The sequence below is a fragment of the Anomaloglossus baeobatrachus genome, chromosome 2 (assembly GCF_048569485.1).
Source record: "Anomaloglossus baeobatrachus isolate aAnoBae1 chromosome 2, aAnoBae1.hap1, whole genome shotgun sequence".
In the NCBI taxonomy this organism is placed as follows: Eukaryota; Metazoa; Chordata; class Amphibia; order Anura; family Aromobatidae; genus Anomaloglossus; species Anomaloglossus baeobatrachus.
The window spans coordinates 312,326,858-312,352,702 of record NC_134354.1 but is presented as its reverse complement, the minus strand read 5'-3'; the positions used below and the strand labels follow the sequence as shown (position 1 = coordinate 312,352,702).

Below are 25,845 nucleotides of genomic sequence, written 5' to 3'. Positions count from 1 at the left end.
GTAATCCATAAATATTTTACAGGAGGTTGTCATTGACAGTAAACTATCAGAATTTCTTATCCGGTTTAATCCTATTACTCCCGTCTTTTACACGTTACCCAAGATCCATAAGAATCTTCAGAAACCACCAGGATGTCCAATCGTGGCGTCCACTGACTCAGTCTTGCCTCCACTAGCCATAATATTGGATAGAATTCTCACTTCTCTCATCCCCATACTACCATCACATTTCAAGGACATCACTTCCTTTCTGACTTATATCCAACATTTGGACATTTGGCCGCAGTCACCTGGTTCCTTGACACTTTCAGTGACTTTTCATCACAACAGAAACAATTCTGCTATGACACTTTGGAAATTGTTCTTCATAAGAACTTTTTCCTTTTTGAGGACCAATTTTACTTTCAGCAGAGGGGGACCGCTATGGGATCGAATGTAGCACCCCCTTATGCTAATATATTCATGGACAAATTTGAGGAGGATTTTGTTTACAGCAATCCATTAGTTAAAGCACATGTCATTACGTGGAAAAAGTATATCGATGATATATTTGCCATCTGGCATGGCGATTAGAATTCCCTATTGACCTTCCATGATTACCTCAATACACGTATTCCCAATCTTGGTTTTACCATTCACTTTGATTCTAACAAAATTAATTTTCTGGACACCATGATTGAAATTCATTCCGATGGGCACTTATTGTCTGATCTATATACCAAACCAACAGATAAGAATAGCCATTTGCATTATACCAGCTGTCATCCTAAGCATGTCAAAAAATCTCTCCCCTACTCACAACACCAATGCATAGCACGTATCGTGTCAGATCCCGTCAAACGAGTCGTTAGACAGCAAGAGATGCAAGTGAAATTTCACAATCGGGGTTATCCCACCTTCACCACCAACATTATGGGCACCCACAGAACAGATGCCAAGCCATGAGGTCCCCAAGTAGCCTGTGTCAGTACATTCCACCCATTTCACCCACTCCTTAAAGGGATCATTAGGAAGCATTGGTCACTCCTGGGCACTGCATACCCCAACATTAGGGAATTTCAATCACCCCCTCGGTTTTTCTACCAAAGACCACCCAACCTCAGAGACCGCCTTGTCCGTGCCGATGTTGGCCCATCAAAAAGACCCCTCAGACAAGCTATCCTCTCTACCCCGAGAAAAGGAACCTTTCCTTGCCTGTCCTGTGTCCAGTGCTCCAACATCACACGTGGAGACTCCTTTTTTCACCAACGTTCCGGTAAACGTTTTAAAATTAAGAGCTTCTTCACGTGCGACTCCACCTTTGTCGTCTACCTCATTAAATGTCCCTGTGGCCTTGGGTATGTAGGTGAAACTACACAGCACATAAAGGATAGAATTAGCAAACACAAATCCACAATTCGATGTAAGCAGACTCTTATCCCTATCCCTCACCACTTCATTTCCCACACCCAGTCTATTTCCCAACTGAAATATCAGGTCATCGATCATGTCCCTCCAAATTGGAGAGGGGGTGTCAGGATCAGGTCACTGAAGGAGCGTGAAGCTTTCTGGATTTATACCTTACAATTTTTGGAGCCTCACGGACTAAACCGCGAGTATAAGGTGTACTGAAATATTTCTTCAATCTTTGTTGTTCTCGTATTTCTATGTCACTTACCCCTGTGCCTACATATCATGAGAGTATAGCTGTTTTTTATGTGCCTCCTTTTTGATGTGCCTCCTCTTCATAATTGTCATCCTCTCATTTACTTAATATAATTAATCTATCAGTTTATTCATCATTGCCATATATGTCATTTATGTTATATTTAACATTGCTACTAATTCTTATAATTCTTTAATAATTTCAGATTGTCCTTTAATAACTCCTTTTTGTCCTCCTTTTTTATGTTTAGACCACTTCCTGATCCTTTACCTGCTTTCTAATGAATCCCAGCGTCAACACCAGCACTGTGATTCATTCCTCTCCGTTCTTACACACTTCGCATGCGCGGTGATTCCCTCGGTCACAGACTTTCACTTTCATCACTACGGCTTGTGTTCCACCTAGTTACTTCCTGCGCTCCATTGACAGGATGCAGGAAGTCACGTGGAACGCCGGCCGCCTCCTTAAAAGCACGCAGTACCTCACTGCAGGTCACTTTATCTTCTGCTGTCCCCTGGCATTTAAGGTAAGCAAACTACTCCTTTTTACTCACTATCAGCTCCCATATTTACTTTTACCAATGACTATGTCCATTATCTGATTACAGATGTGCACACCCTGTTCCCCAATGACTCCATTCATAGGTATGGTATATAACCACTGACAACCTATAAACAATCAATTGGGCACTTTCTTTATGGATGATTATTACCCCCTTTTGAATGGCTATTTTTCTGCTTTAAGCACTTCCAATGGTCTCCTTGAAGCATACCACAGACTGATTTGAATGTGGATCTCTGATATGCATTATATGGTTCAATCAACCTGGAGAGATTCTCACTATTACACACTTACCTTTAGGATTTCCATTGGATCCCTATTGCACTAAGTACAGTGCCTACAAGTAGTATTCAACCCCCTGCAGATTTAGCAGGTTTGATAAGATGCAAATAAGTTAGAGCCTGCAAACTTCAAACAAGAGCAGGATTTATTAACAGATGCATAAATCTTAAGCCCGCTACACACGCTTCAATATATCTCACAATCCGTCGTTGGGGTCAAATTGTAAGTGACGCACATCCGGCATCGTTTGTGAGGTATCTGCGTGTGACATCTACGTGCGATCAGGATTGAACGCAAAACCGTTGATCGCAAACACATCGTATCATTCTCTAGAATTGAGCGTTTTGTTGCACGAACCTAGTCAATTGTAACGTGTGACATCCCTCATACGATTTTGGTGTCTGATGCTATGTGCACAGGTGTGCGCTCTGCACCGCAGCTTAAAAAAGGTCCGCTTCAGAGCACAGCTGAAAAGCTGCGTTCTGAAGCGCCTCACAATGTCTGTCATTCACTAATCTCTGTCAGTCCGTCACTATCTCTGTCCCTCACTCTCTGTCCATGTCAGTCTATCCCCCTCTCTCATATACTCACCGATCCCCGGCGCTGCACGGCGTTCACACTTCTCCGGCGGCTTTTACTGTTTTGAAAAAGCCGGCCGCCCATTAAACAATCTCGTATTCCCTGCTTTCCCCGCCCACCGGCGCCTATGATTGGTTACAGTGAGACACGCCCCCACGCTGAGTGACAGGTGTCACACTGCACCCAATCACAGCAGCCGGTGGGCGTGTCTATACTGTGTAGTGAAATAAATAATTAAATAATTTAAAAAAACGGCGTGCGGTCCCCCCCAATTTTAAAACCAGCCAGATAAAGCCATACGGCTGAAGGCTGGTATTCTCAGGATGGGGAGCTCCACGTTATGGGGAGCCCCCCAGCCTAACAATATCAGCCAACAGCCGCCCAGAATACCAGCCTTCAGCCGTATGGCTTTATCTGGCTGGTTTTAAAATTGGGGGGGACCGCACGCCGTTTTTTTTAATTATTTAATTATTTATTTCACTACACAGTATAGACACGCCCACCGGCTGCTGTGATTGGGTGCAGTGTGACACCTGTCACTCAGAGTGGGGGCGTGTCTCACTGTAACCAATCATAGGCGCCGGTGGGCGGGGAAAGCAGGGAATACGAAATTGTTTAATGGGCGGCCGGTTTTTTCAAAACAGTAAAAGCCGCCGGAGCAGTGTGAACGCCGTGTAGTGCCGGGGATCGGGGATCGGTGAGTATGAGAGAGGGCTGCTAACTTCAGTAACTTAGGAGATTAGCGGTCACCGGTGAGTCCTTCACTGGTGACCGCTAATCAGGGCGCGACACAGACAGAGCCGCAGCATGACCGTGAAGTCGGGTGAAGTTCACCCGAGTTCATTCTGACAGTGCGGCTCTGTCTGTGTCTGCTGTCATCTGCCATTCAGCTCTGCTACATGGCTGTCTGTGTCTGCTGTTAGCGGCCATGTAGCAGAGCTGAATGGCAGATGACATAGTAAAAACGCATCCCTACACATTACACATGCTTGGCAAGTCAATAAATAAATAAAAAAAAAAAAGGTGCCCAATGCATACGTCACAGAACACATGATCTAAAGGATCGCACACAAAATTGACCAATTTAACATAGACTACTAACGCACGTGTGACAGCAAATGAACGACCTATGTGCAATCTCATAAGATCCCGTATGCAACCTGGGCGTGTCACATCGCAAATGCGATTGTACAACTAATTGCAACGTGTAAAGTGGGCTTTACAAACCAACAAGTTATGTTGCTCAGTTAAATTTAAAGAAATTTTCAACATAAAAGTGTGGGTCAATTATTATTCAACCCCTAGGTTTAATATTTTGTGGAATAACCCTTGTTTGCAATTACAGCTAATAATCGTCTTTTATAAGACCTGATCAGGCCGGCACAGGTCTCTGGAGTTATCTTGGCCCACTCCTCTATGCAGATCTTCTCCAAGTTATCTAGGTTCTTTGGGTGTCTCATGTGGACTTTAATCTTGAGCTCCTTCCACAAGTTTTCAATTGGGTTAAGATCAGGAGACTAACTAGGCCACTGCAACACCTTGATTTTTTCCCTCTTGAACCAGGCATTGGTTTTCTTGGCTGTGTGCTTTGGGTCGTTGTCTTGTTGGAAGATGAAATGACGACCCATCTTAAGATCCTTGATGGAGGAGCGGAGGTTCTTGGCCGAAATCTCCAGGTAGGCCGTGCTATCCATCTTCCCATGGATGCGGACCAGATGGCCAGGCCCCTTGGCTGAGAAACAGCCCCACAGCATGATGCTGCCACCACCATGCTTGACTGTAGGGATGGTATTCTTGGGGTCGTATGCAGTGCCATCCAGTCTCCAAACGTCACGTGTGTGGTTGGCACCAAAGATCTCGATTTTGGTCTCATCAGACCAGAGAACCTTGAACCAGTCTGTCTCAGAGTCCTCCAAGTGATCATGAGCAAACTGTAGACGAGCCTTGACATGACGCTTTGAAAGTAAAGGTACCTTACGGGCTCGTCTGGAACGGAGACCATTGCGGTGGAGTACATTACTTATGGTATTGACTGAAACCAATGTCCCCACTGCCATGAGATCTTCCCGGAGCTCCTTCCTTGTTGTCCTTGGGTTAGCCTTGACTCTTCGGACAAGCCTGGCCTCGGCATGGGTGGAAACTTTCAAAGGCTGTCCAGGCCGTGAAGGCTAACAGTAGTTCCATAAGCCTTCCACTTCCGGATGATGCTCCCAACAGTGGAGACAGGTAGGCCCAACTCCTTGGAAAGGGTTTTGTACCCCTTGCCAGCCTTGTGACACTCCACGATCTTGTCTCTGATGGCCTTGGAATGCTCCTTTGTCTTTCCCATGTTGACCAAGTATGAGTGCTGTTCACAAGTTTGGGGAGGGTCTTAATTAGTCATAAAAGGCTGGAAAAAGAGATTATTAATCCAAACATGTGAAGCTCATTGTTCTTTGTGCCTGAAATACTTCTTAATACTTTAGGGGAACCAAACAGAATTCTGGTGGTTTGAGGGGTTGAATAATAAATGACCCTCTGAATAAACTTTTCACAATTTAAAAAATAAAAAAAAAAAAAAATAACATTCTTTTTTATTGCAGTGCATTTCACACTTCCAGGCTGATCTACAGTCCAAATGTCACAATGCCAAGTTAATTTCGAATGTATAAACCTGCTAAATCTGCAGGGGGTTGAATACTACTTGTAGGCACTGTATAACATGTTACGGTAATAATGTTTACACGTATATATACATATTAATCTCATTATATGTCCCTCACTATAGAACTCTGTGATATTTTTGACTCTGTCAAATACCAACATTATGTGTCATTTTACATACTGTATATCCTCTCATAGGCCTGTATTGACGGTTGGCATTAAAATACCTCTCTGTGACACCATAGGCGATTCATGCTCTTCAGCTCCCAAACTCTCCATTTTCCGCTGAGGACTATTGCCAAGGTACCCTTTCTAGCATCTTAAACCTCACCGACACTCTTTCCCCTGCATATTTCTATAAGTCACATGTACAATTCTTCTCCATAGGACAGCATCACTTTTTGCCACTGTATATTAGCATCATCGCCATTCCTTTTACACCTATTTGCATTATTGCAGTAATAGGTGGGTGCCTCCCCCTTTTTTCACTTTTCATTCAGTGGTGCAATCTGTTCTAGCTACATTGTTTTTGCAATCCTGGTTATTGTCCTTGTATGTTAATATATTCCTATGCTCAACCCTCCTTGTATATCTAATTTTTCATGTGATTGTACATAAGTCTTTTCACTTTAATGTGCCTGTGTATATAATGAGTGATGCAAACTATTATATACATTGGAGTGATGTATACACCCTTGTTCAGTGTATGTAAATCCCTGTTTACATTTCTGTATTTTAATTTTCTCTTTTTTTCTGTATTATACACAGCATTAGGCTATGTGCCCACGTGTGTGCACTCTGCACCGCAGCATAAAAGTCACTACATGTCCGCTTTAGAGCGCAGATGAAAAGCTCCGTTCTGAATCTTTGGTCACTGCAGAATTCGTGTGCTCTGAATGCTGCCTCTCCCTATAGACAGAATGGAGACAGCATGCAAAGCGCACGAAAGAAGTGACATGTTGCTTTTTAGAACGCAGCGATTTGGCAGCAACCGAAGCGCTGCGTTCTAAAACGCCACGTTGGCATGGATTATGCACAATCTTCATAGATTGTTCAGGAGACGCAGCACACATGCAGTTACGCTGCAGTGCAATACGCAGCGTAACTGCATGCAAATACGCAACGTGGGCACATAGCCTTACCTTGATAAATGCTCTATGAGCTGAAACGTCAGTGTAATTGATGAACCTTTTTTTGCCTTGCAATAAAATCATCTGAAAAAAAAAATTTCATTTCATATTTTCTTATTTGAGTGTGCCGAAACTTGATCTCCCCATAGTTGACTGACAGCCTCTATGCTTTGGCAAGTAAAAATAATTACTGGCTCACTGCTAAATAAAGGTGCTCAATTTAAGTTAGTATAACCCCAACACTCAAAGAAGTAAGGGAAGACAAAATATAGAATTCAAGTGAATTTATTATGACAGACTGCAAAAAGTGAAACCTCGTCCAGAGCAACACCGACATTTCGGCTTTTATGCCTTTCTCAAGGTTGTTGCGTTATGCACAAAGACAAGACAGCCTGGGTCACTTTAGACAACCATATCAGAGAGGTAGATGTGAGGTTCTTCACATATTGCAGAATGTTTTCACAGTAATAGTGAAGGGATAGAGCAGAGTGATGATTTAAACCTTTATGCTTTGTGACTTCAGGCAAAGAGGCTATCAGTGAAGTAGGAGGAAGTGGTTCTAGGCAGGAAATAGAGCTGGAGTGACTTCAGATCTACAGCAATTCTTCAGCCTCGTTTACATATAAATTCAAATGCTGATTTCTCGGTAACAGAGGAGTGGAATGGCCATATAAAGGTATTGCTGGACTTGTCTTTGAAAAAGCTATATAAATAGTTCGGAGGGTGAAATCCTGCAGACAGATTCCCATTTAAGATACAACTCCAATTGCTGTATAGTCAACTGATGTGAAATTCTAGTCATCAAACAGTACTAAAAGGTTATAGTGAAATATGTTAGGAAGTTAAAATTGTTTTAAGTTTATCTGTGGCAACATAGGAATATGCTGCCTATTTTATTTTGTAAGGATCATTTTCCACATTCAAAATTTATCAAGAATTTTAAAATATGCAGTACACCCTAAAGTGTGGGTGATTGCTTTACATTGCACTATATATGTGTGAGCTCATCTGTACACATTCCTTCTCCAATCACTATTTATGTAATATATCAGTTTCAGAAAATGAAAATTAGGCAGTATAACCTTCGGTACAATCTTAAGAAACTTGCTATGTAGTTAACTAACCTCCTGGGGATATAGGATGCATTAATCTGTTCATCTGAACATTCCAGTGTCGGACATTAGTACTGGCTTGATGAAGTTTTCTCTGAGCCACCTAAGTTAAATTGAAAATAAATGTGATGTCCCCAAAAAATCAGGAAGGTAAGACTAATATAAAATGTATGGTTAATAGAAATATTCAAAGATAAGATCAGATATAAGAGAGTTCAACACAATTATTTGAATTGCAAAATGAGATGCACGAAACATCGCTTTCTAATGAGTGATGTTTTTTATTTAACAATTTGTAAATATATTTGACAAATGAACCAGTTATACAATATTGATACATTTTACAATTATTTGAAGGAGTTGTCCAGTCACAGCACTTGGATGATAAATTCATGGTATAGGTCATCAATGTATCAGATCAGTAAGGCTCAAACAACCCCAAGATATGCTGTTACTTGCACCCCTGGCCACCAGATGTAACCATTCACCGGAAGGAAGAAATATATTTTATTAGCTTGCACCCTCACTGTATGGGTATGAGCCCTCTCCAAACATATACTGTGCACATCTTTATATATTCAGTGGATGTCACCAATGGAAATTTAGCCCCAATGGGCCCTTGTAGCATGCTGATGCCAGTCCTGGTCTCCAGGGATGCCTAACTTGTTGTTAAATTTATTCTGGTGATTTTCAGTATGGTGTTAATATGACTCTGATGGTTAAAAAAACAAATTTGGGTATACTACAGACAACACCTACAAGAATAGAGGTCCAATATGCCGAAGGGTGAGAAAATACAGTGCTCAGCGTTAATGAGTACACACCCTTTGAAAAGTAAGCGTTTAATCAATATTAGTAATGGGCGAACCGGGACTGTAACTGTCCGGATTTGCATGGGCTCAAAAGAACCCGAGCACCGACCCCAGGCCTGGAGTTCTCAGGTAACTGGTAATTATCCGGGTCCGGCCAATGGAGTAATAAAAAAAAATCAAAGAAAAAAGAAAGTAAGAATAAAGCAAGCGCTTTAACGTTATTGGTCTCCATGCGGCTGTAACTCTGCTGTCAGGTTGATCACTCTACTTCCAAAGCTGCTCATTATCTTCAAACAGGAGCTGTGGAAAAAGAGCGCAATAGGGTCTTACCCTTATAGACACAGGGTACAGGGGGGGAGCAATACTACTCACCATATGCAGTTGTGAAAGTCACAACTACTATGTTCGCATATATCAATGGATCCTGGCCGCGGCAACCCAAGGGCTGATAACAGAGAGAAATAGTAGAAATCGGGTTTCTGAAGCCGCGCCAATGATCACCACCAGGACATCAGATTTATGTGACTTTATTACAGCCTCGGTCTACGCGTTTCATGAGCTCTGCTCACTTCCTCAGGACCATATGAAAGACACCATCAAATCCCCAAATCATTATCTTCAGGCATATACACTGCTTTCCCCGCCCACCGGCAGTCCCCTTGTCTCTGATTGGTTGCAGTGAGACAGCACCCCCAGCCTGTGTGACAGTGTGTCTGACTGCAACCAATCAGAGGCACTGTGTTTGTGTCTAGATCGTTGTAAAAATAAATAAATAAATAAAAAAATTGGTGCCCCTATACATTATGATACACAGGCATGATAAAGTCGATGGCTACAGGCTTCAGCCCCCAGTCGTGCGCTTATCTTGGCTGTGTATCAAAATAAGAGGGACAGCATGCAGCTTTTTTATTATTATTTTTTAAATGAATAATTAAAAAAAACAGTGTTTGGTCCCCCCAATTTTGATACCCAGCCATGATAAAGCTGACAGCTGAGGGCTGGTATTTTCATGCTGGGGAAGCCTATGGTTATTGGCCCCCTCAAGCCTAAAAACAGCAGCCACCAAGCATTGTTGCATCTAATAGATCTGACAATAACAGAACTTTATCAGGCTCATCCAAATTGCCCTGGTGCAGTAGCAATCGGGGTAATAAGGGGTTAATAACAGCTCCCAGCTGCCACTAAGCCCTTGATTAGTAATGGGAGGCATCTATGAGACCATCCCATTACTAACCTGTAAGTGAAAAGAAATAAACACAAACACCGACAAAATCTTTCATTTGAAATAAAATACAAAAAGCACCCTCTTTCACCCCTTTAGTAACCCCCAAAACACCCAGGTCCAACGCAATCTACACGAGGTCCCATGATGATTCTGGCTTTGCTACATCTGAAGTGACAGCAAGCGGGCAAAGAATATGACCGCCCGCTGTGAGCTTCAGCCAGAGACTGAGCAGCGTGATGAGCGGTGATGTCACTCAGTTTATTTGTTGTCAAAGCTGGAGGTTCCTAATGTACTCCACCTGTGATCACAGGTAGTAATCTGACCTCAGGTGACCTCATTGAACTGAGTGACCTCATGGAAGTAGCGATAGAGCTGCGCGAGAGACTAAATATAACGTGCTTGCTCCAATCTCCCTATCCCTTCTACCACCATTTTAAAGTGCCGGATTCTTGTCCCTAAAGACTTACATGGGGACCGGCATTCCACCAGATATCTGGGATGAATTCTGAGCATGAACCGTTTATTTTTTTAAACCCAGTTGAACCCGCTGATCCCGGGTATCTGCGAGTCTGCCCATCAAAAACACTGGTCAACAGCAAAATTGCATTTGGTTTGTAATATACCAAATCATATGTATTTTTGCCTCCAGATTCCAAATATACCATCAGAAATTGTGTATCACGTAAGATTTTTTTAGGTATTGCAGATTTTTTAAAATTTATTTTGTGTACTTGCTTTGTCATCGCAATCCCTCATTTGTTTTTTTGTTTGAAATGATTGAATCACCGACTAAGCATGTGATAGTATTCATTTTGGTATAATATCCAGTGTAAAAAGCTATAAACAGTCACCAGAGGGCAGGCGTCCTATATGTTTGATATTGCATAATGTGATTTAGCGGGCTTCCGTGATATTGCTCAATGAAATGGTATTGCGCAATGATATGTAAAGCTTGTGAATGAGGGAAATAGCTGAACGGTACATAAATGCGCAATCATAGCGTTCTGGTGTATGTCTTAGTACTCTTAGTACTGGTGAGACCCTTTTAAAATTCTTGTCTAATTTAATTACAGCGAAATAGCAAAATGGCAAGTGCTCAATGTCGTCGTTGTTGCGTAAATCATCCTGATAACTTCTGCTTTATATGTGGAAAGTTTACAACAAAAGCAAACAAAATCAAAATTGTGTAATATAAAGATCATGAATGGCAGATTTGCTGTGATTTCAAAGTTGTTGCTCTGCTTTTAGGTTTACAGGGTGGTTTTACTAAATTCTGCTGCTTTTTGTGTCTGTGGGACAGCTGAGACACCAAAAACCACTACACAGTCAAAGAATAACCTGTGAGGAAATTGTACATTCCTGGAAAGTAAATGTCAAATATATCCCACTGGTTGATCCAAGCAATATAATTCTGCTGCCTCTACATATAAAGCTGGGGTTGACCAAGAACTTTGTAAAAGCTCTAGATAAAGAGGGTCAGGCTTTCAATCACTTGGTTGCTATTATTCCAAAATTGAGTGCAGCCAAGTTAAAAGGAAGGTAAATTCATTGGACCTCAAATCAGGAAATTGCTAAAAGATGAAACGTAATGTTACCTCTATATGCGGTCAAAACTTGCTTGTGTGCATGGGTACCTAACCAAATGTTACCTCTATGTGCGGCTGAAACCTGCTGTGTATGGGAAGCAAGGGACCTGGCTATATAGGAAGTTGAATAATCATGGCTAAAGGGCGGGACTGGGTTCTCAGACAGAAAAAAAACTGCACAACAATCAAAATGACTGCTGGAGCACCATTGTAAATGTGAACAGGGTGCTAGCCAAAAAATACATAATCTATATGAAGTGAAAGCTGCACACCAAATTCAGAGTAATATGAACAAGCATAACTGCTTTATGATACCTAAAGAATGAAAAATACAACTAGCCATATGAAAAATGGAAAAAAAAAATGGTGATATTGCATAACTGCTGAGGATTATTCTGAAAAAAAAGAGATATTTAGCTAATGTATTGATCAATTCATTACTGCCCCATAACCACTTCACGGTAATCTCTTATTTATGGGGTCCCTAAGAAAATGTTACCTCTATATGCGGTTAAAACCTGCTTGTGTGCATGGGTACCTAACCAAATGTTACCTCTATGTGCGGCTGAAACCTGCTGTGTATGGGAAGGAAGGGACCTGGCTATATAGGAAGTCTGAGAACCCAGTCCCGCCCTTTACCCATGATTATTCAACTTCCTATATAGCCAGGTCCCTTGCTTCCCATACACAGCAGGTTTCAGCCGCACATAGAGGTAACATTTGGTTAGGTACCCATGCACACAAGCAGGTTTTAACTGCATATAGAGGTAACATTTTGTTAGGGACCCCATAAATAAGAGATTACCGTGAAGTGGTTATGGGGCACTAATGAATTGATCAATACATTAGCTAAATATCTCTTTTTTTCAGAATAATCCTCAGCAGTTATGCAATATCACCAAATTTTTTTTTTTCCATTTTTCATATGGCTAGTTGTATTTTTCATTCTTTATGTATCATAAAGCAGTTACGAACTCGTACCGACCTGAGACATCCCACGGACACATTAATTTTACCATATAATGAACATGGTGAATAAAATATCTCAAAAACAATCAAGCAGTCGCACTGTTTTTGCAATTTATTCACACTTGGAATTTTTTTGCCATTTTCCAATACACTATATGGAAAAACTAATGGTTTATTTCAAAAGTACAACTTGTCCCGCAAAAAATAAGTCTTTATATGGCAAAATTGACAGAAAAATAAAAAAGTTACGGCTCTCAGAAAAAAGGGAGGAAAAACCCAACGGAAAAACGGAAAATCACCCGGGGGTGAAGGTGTTAAAACAGATTTTGTAAATTAAAGTTACATAATTGACCTTACTTTCATGTTATGGGTTTAAAACATGTTGCATGGCACGAGGAATCAAGGTAACAGAAGAGGGACCTCAAAGCAGACCCACAAAACTAGGGACCCTATGCTGTCCCTTATTCCAGAGGTAAGCTTGATGGTAGTTAGCTCTAGGCTGCCAGCATGACCCTAACTACTGTTTAAGCCCTGATTTTACACCCTCTCACATCCCCAGAAGAAGGCCAGGGCCGGAGAAGCAAACCCCACAAATAACACAGACATCTGAAAAGAACTCATGCACATTGCATATAAGCACGAGGGAGAGACTAGATGAACCCATGAGGAAATAAAACACAGGGAGGTAATAAGCTAACACTGGGAATATTTCCATACCACTCAGGAAAGCACACCACAGATCACCAGTCTCTGGATCACTATAATAACCACCAATTTCGCTGGAGCAACACTGAGCGACATTCAGCGACAATCAACCGGATCCAGTTTTTATAAAGAGTAAAGGCAGCTGTGAGTGCTCAGTAGCAGCCTGAGCCTAGCAACATTTCACAAGCCAGCAGGAATTAACTCCTGCTGAACTGGAGAGCAGTGACGTAAAACACAGCTGACGCTGAGTCAGGCTGTACAACTAAGAGACCTCAGGCTGCTTGTCAAACTCTGCGGTATGGTCCGACACCGCCATGACACCAAGCGAGTGCAAAGCTGAACAACTCATGACATCAGTCTTGTCAAAATTTTGGAGATATTGATTACAATCTTACTTTTCAAATGGGGTGTATTCATTTATGCTGAGCACTGTGTATATCGCGTATATCAAAATTATTTTGAATTCAGTTACAAGTGCATCTCAATAATTTAGAATATCATCAAAAAGTTAATTTATTTCAGTAATTCAATACAAAAAGGGAAACGCATATATTATATAGAGTCATTACAAGCAGAGTGTCTATTTCAAGTGTTTATCTCTGTTAATGTTGATGATTATGGCTTACAGCCAATGAAAACCAAAAGGTATTATTTCAGAAAATTAGAATATTATATAAAACCAACTGTAAAAATGATTTTAAACTCTGAATTGTTGGCACCTACTGAAAAGTACGTAGAGTAAATGCACTCAATACTTGGTCGGATCTCTTTTTGCATAAATTATTACATCAATGCGGCGTGGCATGGAGGCGATCAGCCTGTGGTACTGCTGAGGTTTTATGGAAGCCCAGGTTGCTTTGATAGCAGCCTTCAGCTCATCCACATTGTTGTGTCTGGTGTCTCTCATCTTCTTCATCTTCCTCTTGACAATACCCCATAGATTTAGCTCAGGCGAGTTTGCTGGCCAATCAAGCACAGTGATACTGTGGTTATTAAACCAGGTATTGGTACTTTTTGCAGTGTGGAAAGGTGTCAAATCCTGCTGGAAAATGAAATTTCCATCTCCAGAAAGCTTGTTGGAAGAGGGAAGCTTGAAGTGCTCTAAAATGTCCTAGTAGACGGTTGCGCTGACTTTGGTCTTGATAAAACACAGTGGACCTACACCAGCAGATGACATGGCTCCCCAAACCATCACTGATTGTGGAAACTCCACACTTGACCTCAAGCAGCTTGGATTGTGTGCCTCTCCACTCTTCCTCCAGACTCCGGAACCTTGATTTCCAAAGGAAATGCAAAATATACTTTAATCTGAAAACAACACCTTGGATCACTAAGCAACAGTCCAGTTCTTTTTCTTCTTGGTCCAGGTAAGACGCTTTTGGCATTGTCTATTGGTCATGATGAGTGGCTTGACACAAGGAATGCAACAGTTGTAGCCCATGTCCTGGATACGTCTGTGTGTGGTGGCTCTTGAAGCACTGACTCCAGCAGCAGTCCACTCCTTGTGAATCTCCCCCAAATATTTGAATGGCCTTTTCTTAACAATCCTATCAAACCTGCGGTTATCCCGGCTGCTTGTGCACCTTTTTCTAGCACACTTTTTCCTTCCATTCAACTTTTCATTAATATGCTTGGATACAGCACTCTGTGAACAGCCAGCTTCTTTAGCAATGACATTTTGTGGCTTACCCTCCTTGTGGAGTGTGTCAATGACTGCCTTCTGCACATTTGTCAAGTCAGCAGTCTTTCCCATGATATTGTAGCCTAGTGAACCAGACTAAGGGACCATTTTAAAAGATTAGGAAGCCTTTACAGGTGTATTGTGGTAATTATTCTAATTTTATGAGGTATTGACTTTTGGATTTTTATTGGCTGTAAGCCATAATCATCAACATTAACAGAAATAAACACTGGAAATAGATCACTCTGTAATGACTGTATATTACAGTTAGGTCCAGAAATATTTGGACAGTGACACAAGTTTTGTTATTTTAGCTGTTTACAAAAACATGTTCAGAAATACAATTTTATATATAATATGGGCTGAAAGTGCACACTCCCAGCTGCAATATGAGAGTTTTCACATCCAAATCGGAGAAAGGGTTTAGGAATCATAGCTCTGTAATGCATAGCCTCCTCTTTTTCAAGGGACCAAAAGTAATTGGACAAGGGACTCTAAGGGCTGCAATTAACTCTGAAGGCGTCTCCCTCGTTAACCTGTAATCAATGAAGTAGTTAAAAGGTCTGGGGTTGATTACAGGTGTGTGGTTTTGCATTTGGAAGTTGTTGCTGTGACCAGACAACATGCGGTCTAAGGAACTCTCAATTGAGGTGAAGCAGAACATCCTGAGGCTGAAAAAAAAAAAAAATCCATCAGAGAGATAGCAGACATGCTTGGAGTAGCAAAATCAACAGTCGGGTACATTCTGAGAAAAAAGGAATTGACTGGTGAGCTTGGGAACTCAAAAAGGCCTGGGCGTCCACGGATGACAACAGTGGTGGATGATCACCGCATACTTTCTTTGGTGAAGAAGAACCCGTTCACAACATCAACTGAAGTCCAGAACACTCTCAGTGAAGTAGGTGTATCTGTCTCTAAGTCAACAGTAAAGAGAAGACTCCATGAAAGTAAATACAAAGGGTTCACATCTAGATGCAAACCATTCATCAATTCCAAAAATAGACATGCCAGAGTTAAATTTGCTGAAAAACACCTCATGAAGCCAGCTCAGTTCTGGAAATTATTCTATGGACAGATGAGACAAAGATCAACCTGTACCAGAATGACGGGAAGAAAAAAGTTTGGAGAAGAAAGGGAACGGCACATGATCCAAGGCACACCACATCCTCTGTAAAACATGGTGGAGGCAACGTGATGGCATGGGCATGCATGGCTTTCAATGGCACTGGGTCACTTGTGTTTATTGATGACATAACAGCAGACAAGAGTAGCCGGATGAATTCTGAAGTGTACCGGGATATACTTTCAGCCCAGATTCAGCCAAATGCCGCAAAGTTGATCGGACGGCGCTTCATAGTACAGATGGACAATGACCCCAAGCATACAGCCAAAGCTACCCAGGAGTTCATGAGTGCAAAAAAGTGGAACATTCTGCAATGGCCAAGTCAATCACCAGATCTTAACCCAATTGAGCATGCATTTCACTTGCTCAAATCCAGACTTAAGACGGAAAGACCCACAAACAAGCAAGACCTGAAGGCTGCGGCTGTAAAGGCCTGGCAAAGCATTAAGAAGGAGGAAACCCAGCGTTTGGTGATGTCCATGGGTTCCAGACTTAAGGCAGTGATTGCCTCCAAAGGATTCGCAACAAAATATTGAAAATAAAAATATTTTGTTTGGGTTTGGTTTATTTGTCCAATTACTTTTGACCTCCTAAAATGTGGAGTGTTTGTAAAGAAATGTGTACAATTCTTACAATTTCTATCAGATATTTTTGTTCAAACCTTCAAATTAAACGTTACAATCTGCACTTGAATTCTGTTGTAGAGGTTTCATTTCAAATCCAATGTGGTGGCATGCAGAGCCCAACTCGCGAAAATTGTGTCACTGTCCAAATATTTCTGGACCTAACTGTATATATGCATTTCCCCTTTCTTTTGTATAAAATTACTGAAATAAATTAACATTATGATGATATTCTAATTTATTGAGATTCACCTGTATCTCTATGCATTTCACCCAACCTGTGAATGAGGGGCACCATAGGAGACAGTGTTGTTATTATATACACTGACGAGCCAAAGGGTAATAATTAGTGATGGACGGACCTGGACTATAAAAGTCCGGATTCGCGTGGTTTCAAAGATACCCGAGTGCTGGGCCTGGTATTCTCTGGGAATTCCCGGTATTGATCCGGATCTGACACTCAGGTAATACAAAAAAATAAATGAAATATAAAGAAAAAATAATAAAGCAAGCGACACTATACTTACCAAGGCTCTGGCACAGCTTTAACTGCTCCTGCAGCCGCTCATTCACTTTCGGGGCCGCGCATTAACCTTCATGCATATGCACTCCTTTCCTCGCCCATTGGCATCTGTGATTAGTTGCAGTCAGACACTCACCCACATTGAGTGACAGCATGTCTGACGCTTCCAATCACAGGTGTTGTCTGCGGTTTTATTGCACAGTAAAAATAAATAAATAAATTAAAAAACTTGGCATAGGGTCCCCCCTATAATAATACTGAGCACAGATAAAGCATACAGATACAGGCTGCAGCCCCCAGCCGTACACTTATCTTGGTTGTGTATCAAAAGAAGAACCGCATGAGTCTTTTTTTTTAAAAAAAAAGTGAAAAAAATTTAAAAAAAAGCCACGCTGTCCCCCCCAATTTTGATACCAGCCAAGATAAAATCGGACAGCTGAGGCCTGGCATTTTCAGGCAGGAGAGACCCATGAGCCCCCAACCTAAAAATAGCAGCCTGCAGCTTCCCAGGATTGCCACATCCATAAGATGCGACAATCCCAGCACTTTACCTGGCTCTTCCTAATTGCCCTGGTGTGTTGGCAATCGGGGTAATAAGGGGTTTATCGCAGCTCACAGCTGCCACAAAGTCCTAGATTAGTAATGGGAGGCATCTGAGACCCCCCCATTACTAATCTGTAAGTGAAAGTAAATAAACACAAACACCGAAAAAATTAATTATTTGTAGTAAAAGACAAAAAAGCACCCTCTATCAAACTCCGATATAATCCACATGAGGTCTCACAACAATTCAGCTCTGCTACATCTGAAATTACAGAGCATGTAAAATGTCTGCACAGTGTAACTGTAGGCAGAGAATGTGCCACGATCAGCGGTGACGTCACTCAGGGTAGTTGCGATCACAGCTGGAGATTCCCACTTTTCTCCACCTGTGACCGCAGATAACCTGACCTCTGGGTACTTAATTAAACTCCGTCACCCCACCTGTGCTCAGGTTAGCTGCAGTCACATGTGGAGGACCGTGGGAACCTCTAGCTGATCGCATTTCATTCATTGCCTGCAGTTACAGTGCGTGGACATGTCCCATTATCGCGAGCTGTAATTTTATATGTAGCAAAGCTGAATCATTGTGGGACCTCATGTGGATTACGTCAGACCTGCAGGGGTGTTAATGGGGTTAATAAAGTGGTGGAAGAGGGTGGTTTTTTTTTCGTCTTTTATTCCAAATAAAGAATTTTTTCAGTGTTTGCGTTTATTTACTTTCCTTTACAGATTAGTAATGTGGGGGGGTCTCATAAATGAATACCCTCCACTAATCTAGGGCTTAGTGGCAGCTGAGGGCTGCCATTAACCCTTATTACCTCGATTGTCAATGCACCAGGGCAATCGGGAAGAGGCGGGTAAAGCGCCAGGCTTGTCGCATTCGGCAGGCTGGTATTTTTTTTTTCAACATTGGGGGGAACCGCACATAGTTTTTTTTTTTAAATTATCATAATAATAATAACAATAATAATAACAATAATACTAATAATAATAATAATAATAATAAAGCCGCATGCGGTTCCTCTTATTTTGATACACAGCCAAGATAAGCACACAGCTAGGAGCTGCAGCCTGTAGCCATGGGCTTTATTTGTGCTGGGTATCATATAATGGGGGACCCCACGCCAAATACATTATTTATTTATTTATTTTTATACCATGCTAGATGCATATAGCGACTGTGATTGGACGCAGTCAGATGCTGTCACTCAGGGTGGGGGCGCATTGTACTGCAACCAGTCACAGACACCGATGCATGAAGGCTAATGCGTGGCTGTGGGAGTAGTTGCAGCCGTGCCAGGGCCTCAGTAAGTATAGTGCGCTTGCTCAAATCCCCCTATCCCTTCTACCACCATTTTAATTGCTGAATTCTGGTTCTCCCCATAGACATATATGGGGACCGGCGTCAGGCCAGATACTCAGGATTAATCTCGGGCCGAAACTGGATTTTTTATAATATCTGGTTAGGTTTACCGGTCCCGGTAACCTGTGAGTCCGCCCATCACTAGTAAAAATGTTCTGAATTTTTGACTTTCAAGCTCCATGTCTCACCATCCACTACAGCTTTGAGCATGAGACTACCATCATTTTATAGACAATCAACTAGGTTATCTCTTACATTCAGTCATATTGTTTCTAGCCAGGTCATTGAAATGGATCCTGAAATTGTTTCTGCGGTTCTCTCATGGCCTCATTCCCAAGGTTTAAGGGAAATCCAGCAGTTCATGGTTTTTACCAACTTCGACATGCAATTCATGTCACACTTCTTGTTCCTCATGGCATTGATATCAACTTTGACCAAGAAGAGTGCTAATACCAGAGTCTGGCCAGAGTCAACCTTCCAGCATTTGAAAGAAGCCTTCGCAAGACCCCTGGTTCTGAACCACCCTGATCACAACAATCAGTTTCCCTTTGAGGTAGTGCTGCTTCTATCAGTGCTGGGGCGTTCTTCTGTAAAGAACTTATTCGGGGTAGTCTGTTTATTGTGTTTTTTTTTCTCCAAACTTTCTTGGCAGCCAAACGAACCTATGCCATTGGGGATCAAGACCTTCTGGCCTCAAGCTGTCACTGGAGGAGTAGCGACATCTACTGGAGGGCACCAGCTTTCCGGTAATAATTTACATGAATCATAAGAATCTGACCTTTCTGCAGTCCACCCAGTGGTTGAATCCTCATTAGGGCAGGTGGGTTATCTTCTTTGCTCATTTTAACTTTGAATTACACTTCTGCCCGGCAGAGAAGAATATCAAAGCCGATACCCTGTCCTAATTCTTCAACGTTTCCGAATATGTGGAGAAGTCTCAGCACATCATTGATCCGTCCAGAATTATTGAAGGGATCTCCTGTCCTTTTTAAAGACATTCCTATGGGAAAAAATGTGTCCCTACAGCTAGAAGGAGGAAAATTCTGTTTCAGGGTGACAAATCCAAGTTGGCCAGTTTTATGGGCAGACACAAATCCCCTGAGCTGATTGTTTGCCGATTCTGGTGGCTCTCGTTGGTTAAATATTTACTGGATTTCATTTCCACCTGTTCACACTGTGCCAGGAATAAGGCTATGTGCGCACGTTGCGTTCTAGCCCTGCAGACATTTCTGCAGCGATCTGAAGAGCACACGTGCGCTTCAAGTCGCTGCAGAAAATGTCAGTAGAGAAAAAAAAAAAGCCGATTCCATGCGCTCTGCCTGCAGCTCCTGCCATAGACAGTGCAGGGGCTGCCGGCAAAGCGCACGGAAGAAGTGACATGTCACTTCTTAGAACGCAGCGCTTCGGGCAGCAGCCGAAGCGCTGCGCTCTAAGATGCCACGTGCACACGGCCCCTGCACAATCTCCATAGACTGTGCAGGGGACACAGGATGCATGCAGTTACGCTGCGCTACGAAACGCAGCGTAACTGCATGTATTTACGCAGCGTGCGCACATAGCCTAAGACTTCCTGGGCAAAGCCTGCTAGTTTTCTTCAACTACTGCTGATTACTTCCGCTCCCTGGCAAAATATTGCTATGGACTTTATCATGAAACTGCCTCTCTCCAAGGATTTCAACACCATCTGGGTTGTAGTGGATCAGTTCTATAAGATAACTCACTTTCATCCTTTTGGCTGGTCTTCCGTCTGCACCTAAGCTTGCCAAGCAGTTCGTCCAGCATGTTTTTCGTCTCCACATCCGTCCCCTGCACATAGTCTCTGAGTCCAGTTCGCTTCTAGGTTCTGGAAAGCCCAATGCAAGCTACTGACGTTTGAGGGAGCTAGACTTTTGTTCTGCGTACCATCCGCAGACCAACTGGCAAGTGGAACAGGTTAACAACTGGCATAATAACTGACATGCGCATCTACTTGTCAACTGAAAATGCTGAAAGGATGACTGTTCTCAAAATGAACAATACCTGCATAAGGCTGTGAAGCCCCGCATGTACTGTATCGGTGCATACCTTCAGGGACTCCACGTAGCTGGTGCTGGTCACAGGTAGGGAATCTTCGGTTTTGATCGTGACGCCACTCTCAGTATTGCGGTCAGTGGGGACCGCCACTGCAGGTTAGGGGTGCCTGGGGCTGATGATATGTGCAGTCAGATGTAGTAGCCTCCTGAGAGTGAGGCATGCCCCAGGGTCCAGTGTAGATGCGTAGAACTACAAGGCGCAGAAGGACTCCACACAGGCAGGATGTCTTTTAGGGTTTTTACTCACATTTGATGGCAGGGTGAGTAACCCGGGCGTAGCTGGGATGAACCAGGCAGGAACCAGGTATCCTTCAGGCTGACTTTTGAGGGTGACTACTGACTCGCCTTCCTTAGCCCTTGGTGGTTTGGGGTAACCCCGACTTTTAGTCCCTATGGGGGTCACCCAGGGAAGATGCTGCAGCCTCTCTCCCCTTCGTTTGCCGTTTGCTTGTCGCCCGGACCAGGCCACTCCAGCTGCTTGCCTCCTGTGACCTATGGGCCCTAACTGTGGCTACGTGGCTGCGGCTTTTGTGGTGTTGTGGTGTGGGCTTTGAGAGCCCCACACCGGCAGGTTTAGCAAAAGAAAGCTGGATCTATCTTCGCTTCGGGATCTGCCGCCCGTTTGGGCCTGGTACTCTCTAGCAGTCTCCTTACTTCCCAACCCTGCTCTCTCTCTAGCTGAGAGGGGTTTCGGGTAGCACTCCTAGTTGACCGTTCTCCCCCGTCTGTAGCCACTGCGCGGGCGCTGTTAGACAGCAACAGCCCCACAGGTCTGCTCCTCACTGAGCCCTCTGGAGTTCTCTGCTCTAACTGACTCACTGCTCCTCCTCTCCTGTTCTTGCCTACGCCACCTAGCAACCAGACTCTCCACCACACCCCTTGAGTGGAGATGGAGGCTTTTTGACCCCCTCCCACTATTCCAGTGGAGGTGTAGGCTTTGCCCCCTCCTGGGATCCCCAGGGGTCCACTCAAAGGTACATGTGTGAGACCTGATCACTATGCGCCTGTGTACCACACCCCTGTCAGCCTTCTGGATTACCTGTATTGTACTGTCCCAGCATGGGTGCAGTACTCAGTGGTGCCTGACCAGGTCAGGGGCGCCACATTCCCCCTTAGTTATCACCAGCACGTCCTCGGGCTGCAAGACAACATTTTAAAATGCATACAAACATTAAAACATGTAAAACTTTTTAAAACCACCAGGTATCAGACATCACCACCCTCCACCCACAAGTCCGTTAACCCACCCTAAACCCTTTCAGGAGGCAGGTCACCGGTCCTTTTGGTAACCAGGTCTGGGCCATCCACTTCCCCAGACCTTTCCTCCAATCTTCCTCTCCCGTCGGCCGCGCCTTCAGCCACTTCTGGCAGGATGTAGAGGCGGCTTTCGTGGTCTAGTGGTTTTCAGGGCATACCTGGCCTGGTGGAGCCGCGCCTTCAGCCTCTTCTGGCAGGATGTAGAGGCGGCCTCCACAGTTGGTGCTGACCAGGTACCCTCTTTGTGGTGGAGAGCCAGGCCCCATAAACAGGCATGCTCTCTGGTTGCAGGCGAGCCAAGGCCCTATATACGGACGGGCCCCCTGGTTGCAGACGAGCCAAGCCCCTAAACAGGCTGGCTCTGATGGCGGTGCCTCTGGTGTAACTATTTACACTGCGAGAGTTTGTGGCTATAGCCAGTTCATAGCCTTAAGGTTCATTTCTCACATGAGTTTATGTGGGCACATCTCTTAAACTTGGGAACGTTGCAAAACAAACTTTTCAAAACTTCAACTGGTAACTTCTTTCTTTACTTTACTTTACTTTACTTTACTTTACTCCTCCATACCAGGGCTTGGGCCTGTAGGGCTGCGGCACCTGTTGCTTTCTTGCTCTCTGTCGTCGTCTGTGGTAGTCTCATCTGTAGGTTCCTTGTCTTTTCTTTCTTGATCTTCATCTGTTTCCTTTCCTGTATCTGTTTCTTTATCTCTGTCTTTTCTTCCTTCTCTTTCTTTAGGACATGGTGCTACGTCAAGCGCGTACCAGCCTCTTTCTCCTTGATGCATAGTGAACTGTACGGAATCTCCCATCTTTAGGTTTCTGCCAGGGTGTCCTCTGGGCAAATGGGCTCTCACATCTCTTCTATTTACGAAAATTCCTTCCTTTATACCAGGTGCAATGATGAATCCGTATCCTGACTTCAGGCTAAAATCTTCCACAATTCCTCTGCAAAGGGGTCCTCTGACCTGGGCTTTGGCTCTTCTCAGGAACCGTTTTTCTTGTAGGTCTCTGGCCGTGATGTCATCCTTCTGCTCTGGAGACTGTGGTGCTGGAGCAAACTGTGTTCTGCTGCGCCGTGTCTTGCGGGCTGGATTCTGCAGGGTACAGCTTACAAACTCCCATGTGAGGCTTTTGGGCAGATCTTCTTCTGCAGATGGTATTGGGTCTTCCTCATCCCAGCGAGAATATGGCAACATCTCTGGCTCTGGGTATGGATCTAGAGTCAGCTTCTCAGCTTCCTGGCCTCCCCTCCCCCTTAGTTCTTCCTGGCACTCCTTTTGTGGCAGTGCTGGGGATGGACTTTCTTCAGCAGGCCCAGGCAGGGGACTCTTTGGCGTGATTGCTGCAGGGGTTGCTGGAATCCTCTTTGGAGTGTGCGGAGGGAGTATGTACCGGTCCACCATCCATTGTGGAAACTTGGCCTCCATGTCAGCCTTCAGCTGCCAGTATGCGGGGTCTTCCCCCAGCGTGGGCTTCCTATCAGGGACCTCCGTGGACTGGGGAGCGGTGTCTGCTCTGGCCTTGCAGGCCGGGGTAAATGGTACGTCTGTCTTGTCTTGGCGGGCCGCGCCCTGTATGGCGGCGGCCTGGTCTTGGCGGGCCGCGCCCTGTATGGCGGCGGCCTGGTCTTGGCGGGCCACGCCCTGTATGGCGGCGGCCTGGTCTTGGCGGGCCGCGCCCTGTATGGCGGCGGCCTGGTCTTGGCGGGCCGCGCCCTGTATGGCGGCGGCCTGGTCTTGGCGGGCCGGGCAGGGCATCGCTGCGGCGGCCGGGATCGGTGTCGCTGTCGCGGCCTGGATTGGCGTCGCAGCTGTGGTGGGCTCCGTGCAGGCTGGGCTGGGCGTCGCTGCAGCGTTCGGGGCTTGGCGGGCCGGGCCTAGCATGGCGGCGGCCTGGGTCAGCGTCACACCTGCAGCGTGGATAAGGGTCGCGGCAGCAGCCGGATCTTTTCGGGCCGGACTGGGCGTTGCTGCAGGGACCGGGTCTTGGTGGGCCGAGCAGGGCATCGCTGCGGCGGCCGGGGCTTGGAGGGCCGAGCAGGGCATCGCTGCGGCGGCCGGGGCTTGGAGGGCCGAGCAGGGCATCGCTGCGGCGGCCGGGGCTTGGAGGGCCGCACCTGGCGTGGCTGCGGCCTGCTTCAGCGTCGCCGCACCGGACGCCTCTTCAGGGACCGCGGGCGGAACAGCAGGGGTCGGGGCACTCGTGCTGGCAGGGGCATTACTGGACTCACCCATCGGTGGCAGCATCGGGGTCTGAGTCGTCGCCGTCCTGTCTGGCACTCGGCGCGCGGCTCCCCTTTCATAGGCCCGAACCGCCGCGGTCATCTCCAGAAGTTCCATGCGTTCTTCTCTGATCTGCTCCACGACCCGGGTCTCCAGTCGGTCGCAGAACTGGGCCAGCTCCCGATACCACCAGGCAGCGGAGCCTGGTTCTGGGTTTCTGCGGTCAGACGCCATTTCTTCTGCACCCTCTTCTACACGATTTCCTAGCAGTGGACTCGTCGCTGCCTCCAGTAGCAAGCTGTTCAGTTTCCGCTCTGCCTCTTTCAGCAGCTCCCTTCCCAGCAGCAGGCTTCTGGCTCCCTTTCTGTCCCGACGTTTCCAGACGCTTCCGCTCTCATAGCTGGCAAGGTCAGAACTCTGCAGGGGATCTCTGGGTAGCCACACCTCTTCGTGGGCGGTAACTTCTCCCAGCGCGGGCTGCTGTTGTTTTTCAGCGCGCTTTTCATGGTGGCAATATGGCGGCGCTTCCAATTTTTCAAGCGGACCGCCCAGGCACATGGTCACCTGTCTGAACAGGTCTAGTCCTTATCCTGTTCACAGCGCCAGATGTGAAGCCCCGCATGTACTGTATCGGTGCATACCTTCAGGGACTCCACGTAGCTGGTGCTGGTCACAGGTAGGGAATCTTCGGTTTTGATCGTGACGCCACTCTCAGTATTGCGGTCAGTGGGGACCGCCACTGCAGGTTAGGGGTGCCTGGGGCTGATGATATGTGCAGTCAAATGTAGTAGCCTCCTGAGAGTGAGGCATGCCCCAGGGTCCAGTGTAGATGCGTAGAACTACAAGGCGCAGAATGACTCCACACAGGCAGGATGTCTTTTAGGGTTTTTACTCACATTTGATGGCAGGGTGAGTAACCCGGGCGTAGCTGGGATGAACCAGGCAGGAACCAGGTATCCTTCAGGCTGACTTTTGAGGGTGACTACTGACTCGCCTTCCTTAGCCCTTGGTGGTTTGGGGTAACCCCGACTTTTAGTCCCTATGGGGGTCACCCAGGGAAGATGCTGCAGCCTCTCTCCCCTTCGTTTGCCGTTTGCTTGTCGCCCGGACCAGGCCACTCCAGCTGCTTGCCTCCTGTGACCTATGGGCCCTAACTGTGGCTACGTGGCTGCGGCTTTTGTGGTGTTGT

General features: G+C 45.0%; 1 protein-coding gene across 2 annotated transcripts in view; it reads right to left on the bottom strand.

Annotated features, from left to right (window-relative positions):
• DEF6 (DEF6 guanine nucleotide exchange factor) overlaps window positions 1–25,845 on the bottom strand; it is an 817,872-nt gene that overhangs the window by 20,249 nt on the left and 771,778 nt on the right. Inside the window, exon 11 of one of the 2 annotated variants that reach the window (XM_075335890.1) lies at window positions 7,965–8,055. The exons of the other annotated variant lie outside the window; for it this stretch is intronic. Coding sequence (XP_075192005.1) covers window positions 7,965–8,055 — 91 coding nt within the window. The remainder of the gene's footprint in view (window positions 1–7,964; window positions 8,056–25,845) is intronic. 2 annotated transcript variants of the gene reach the window in all.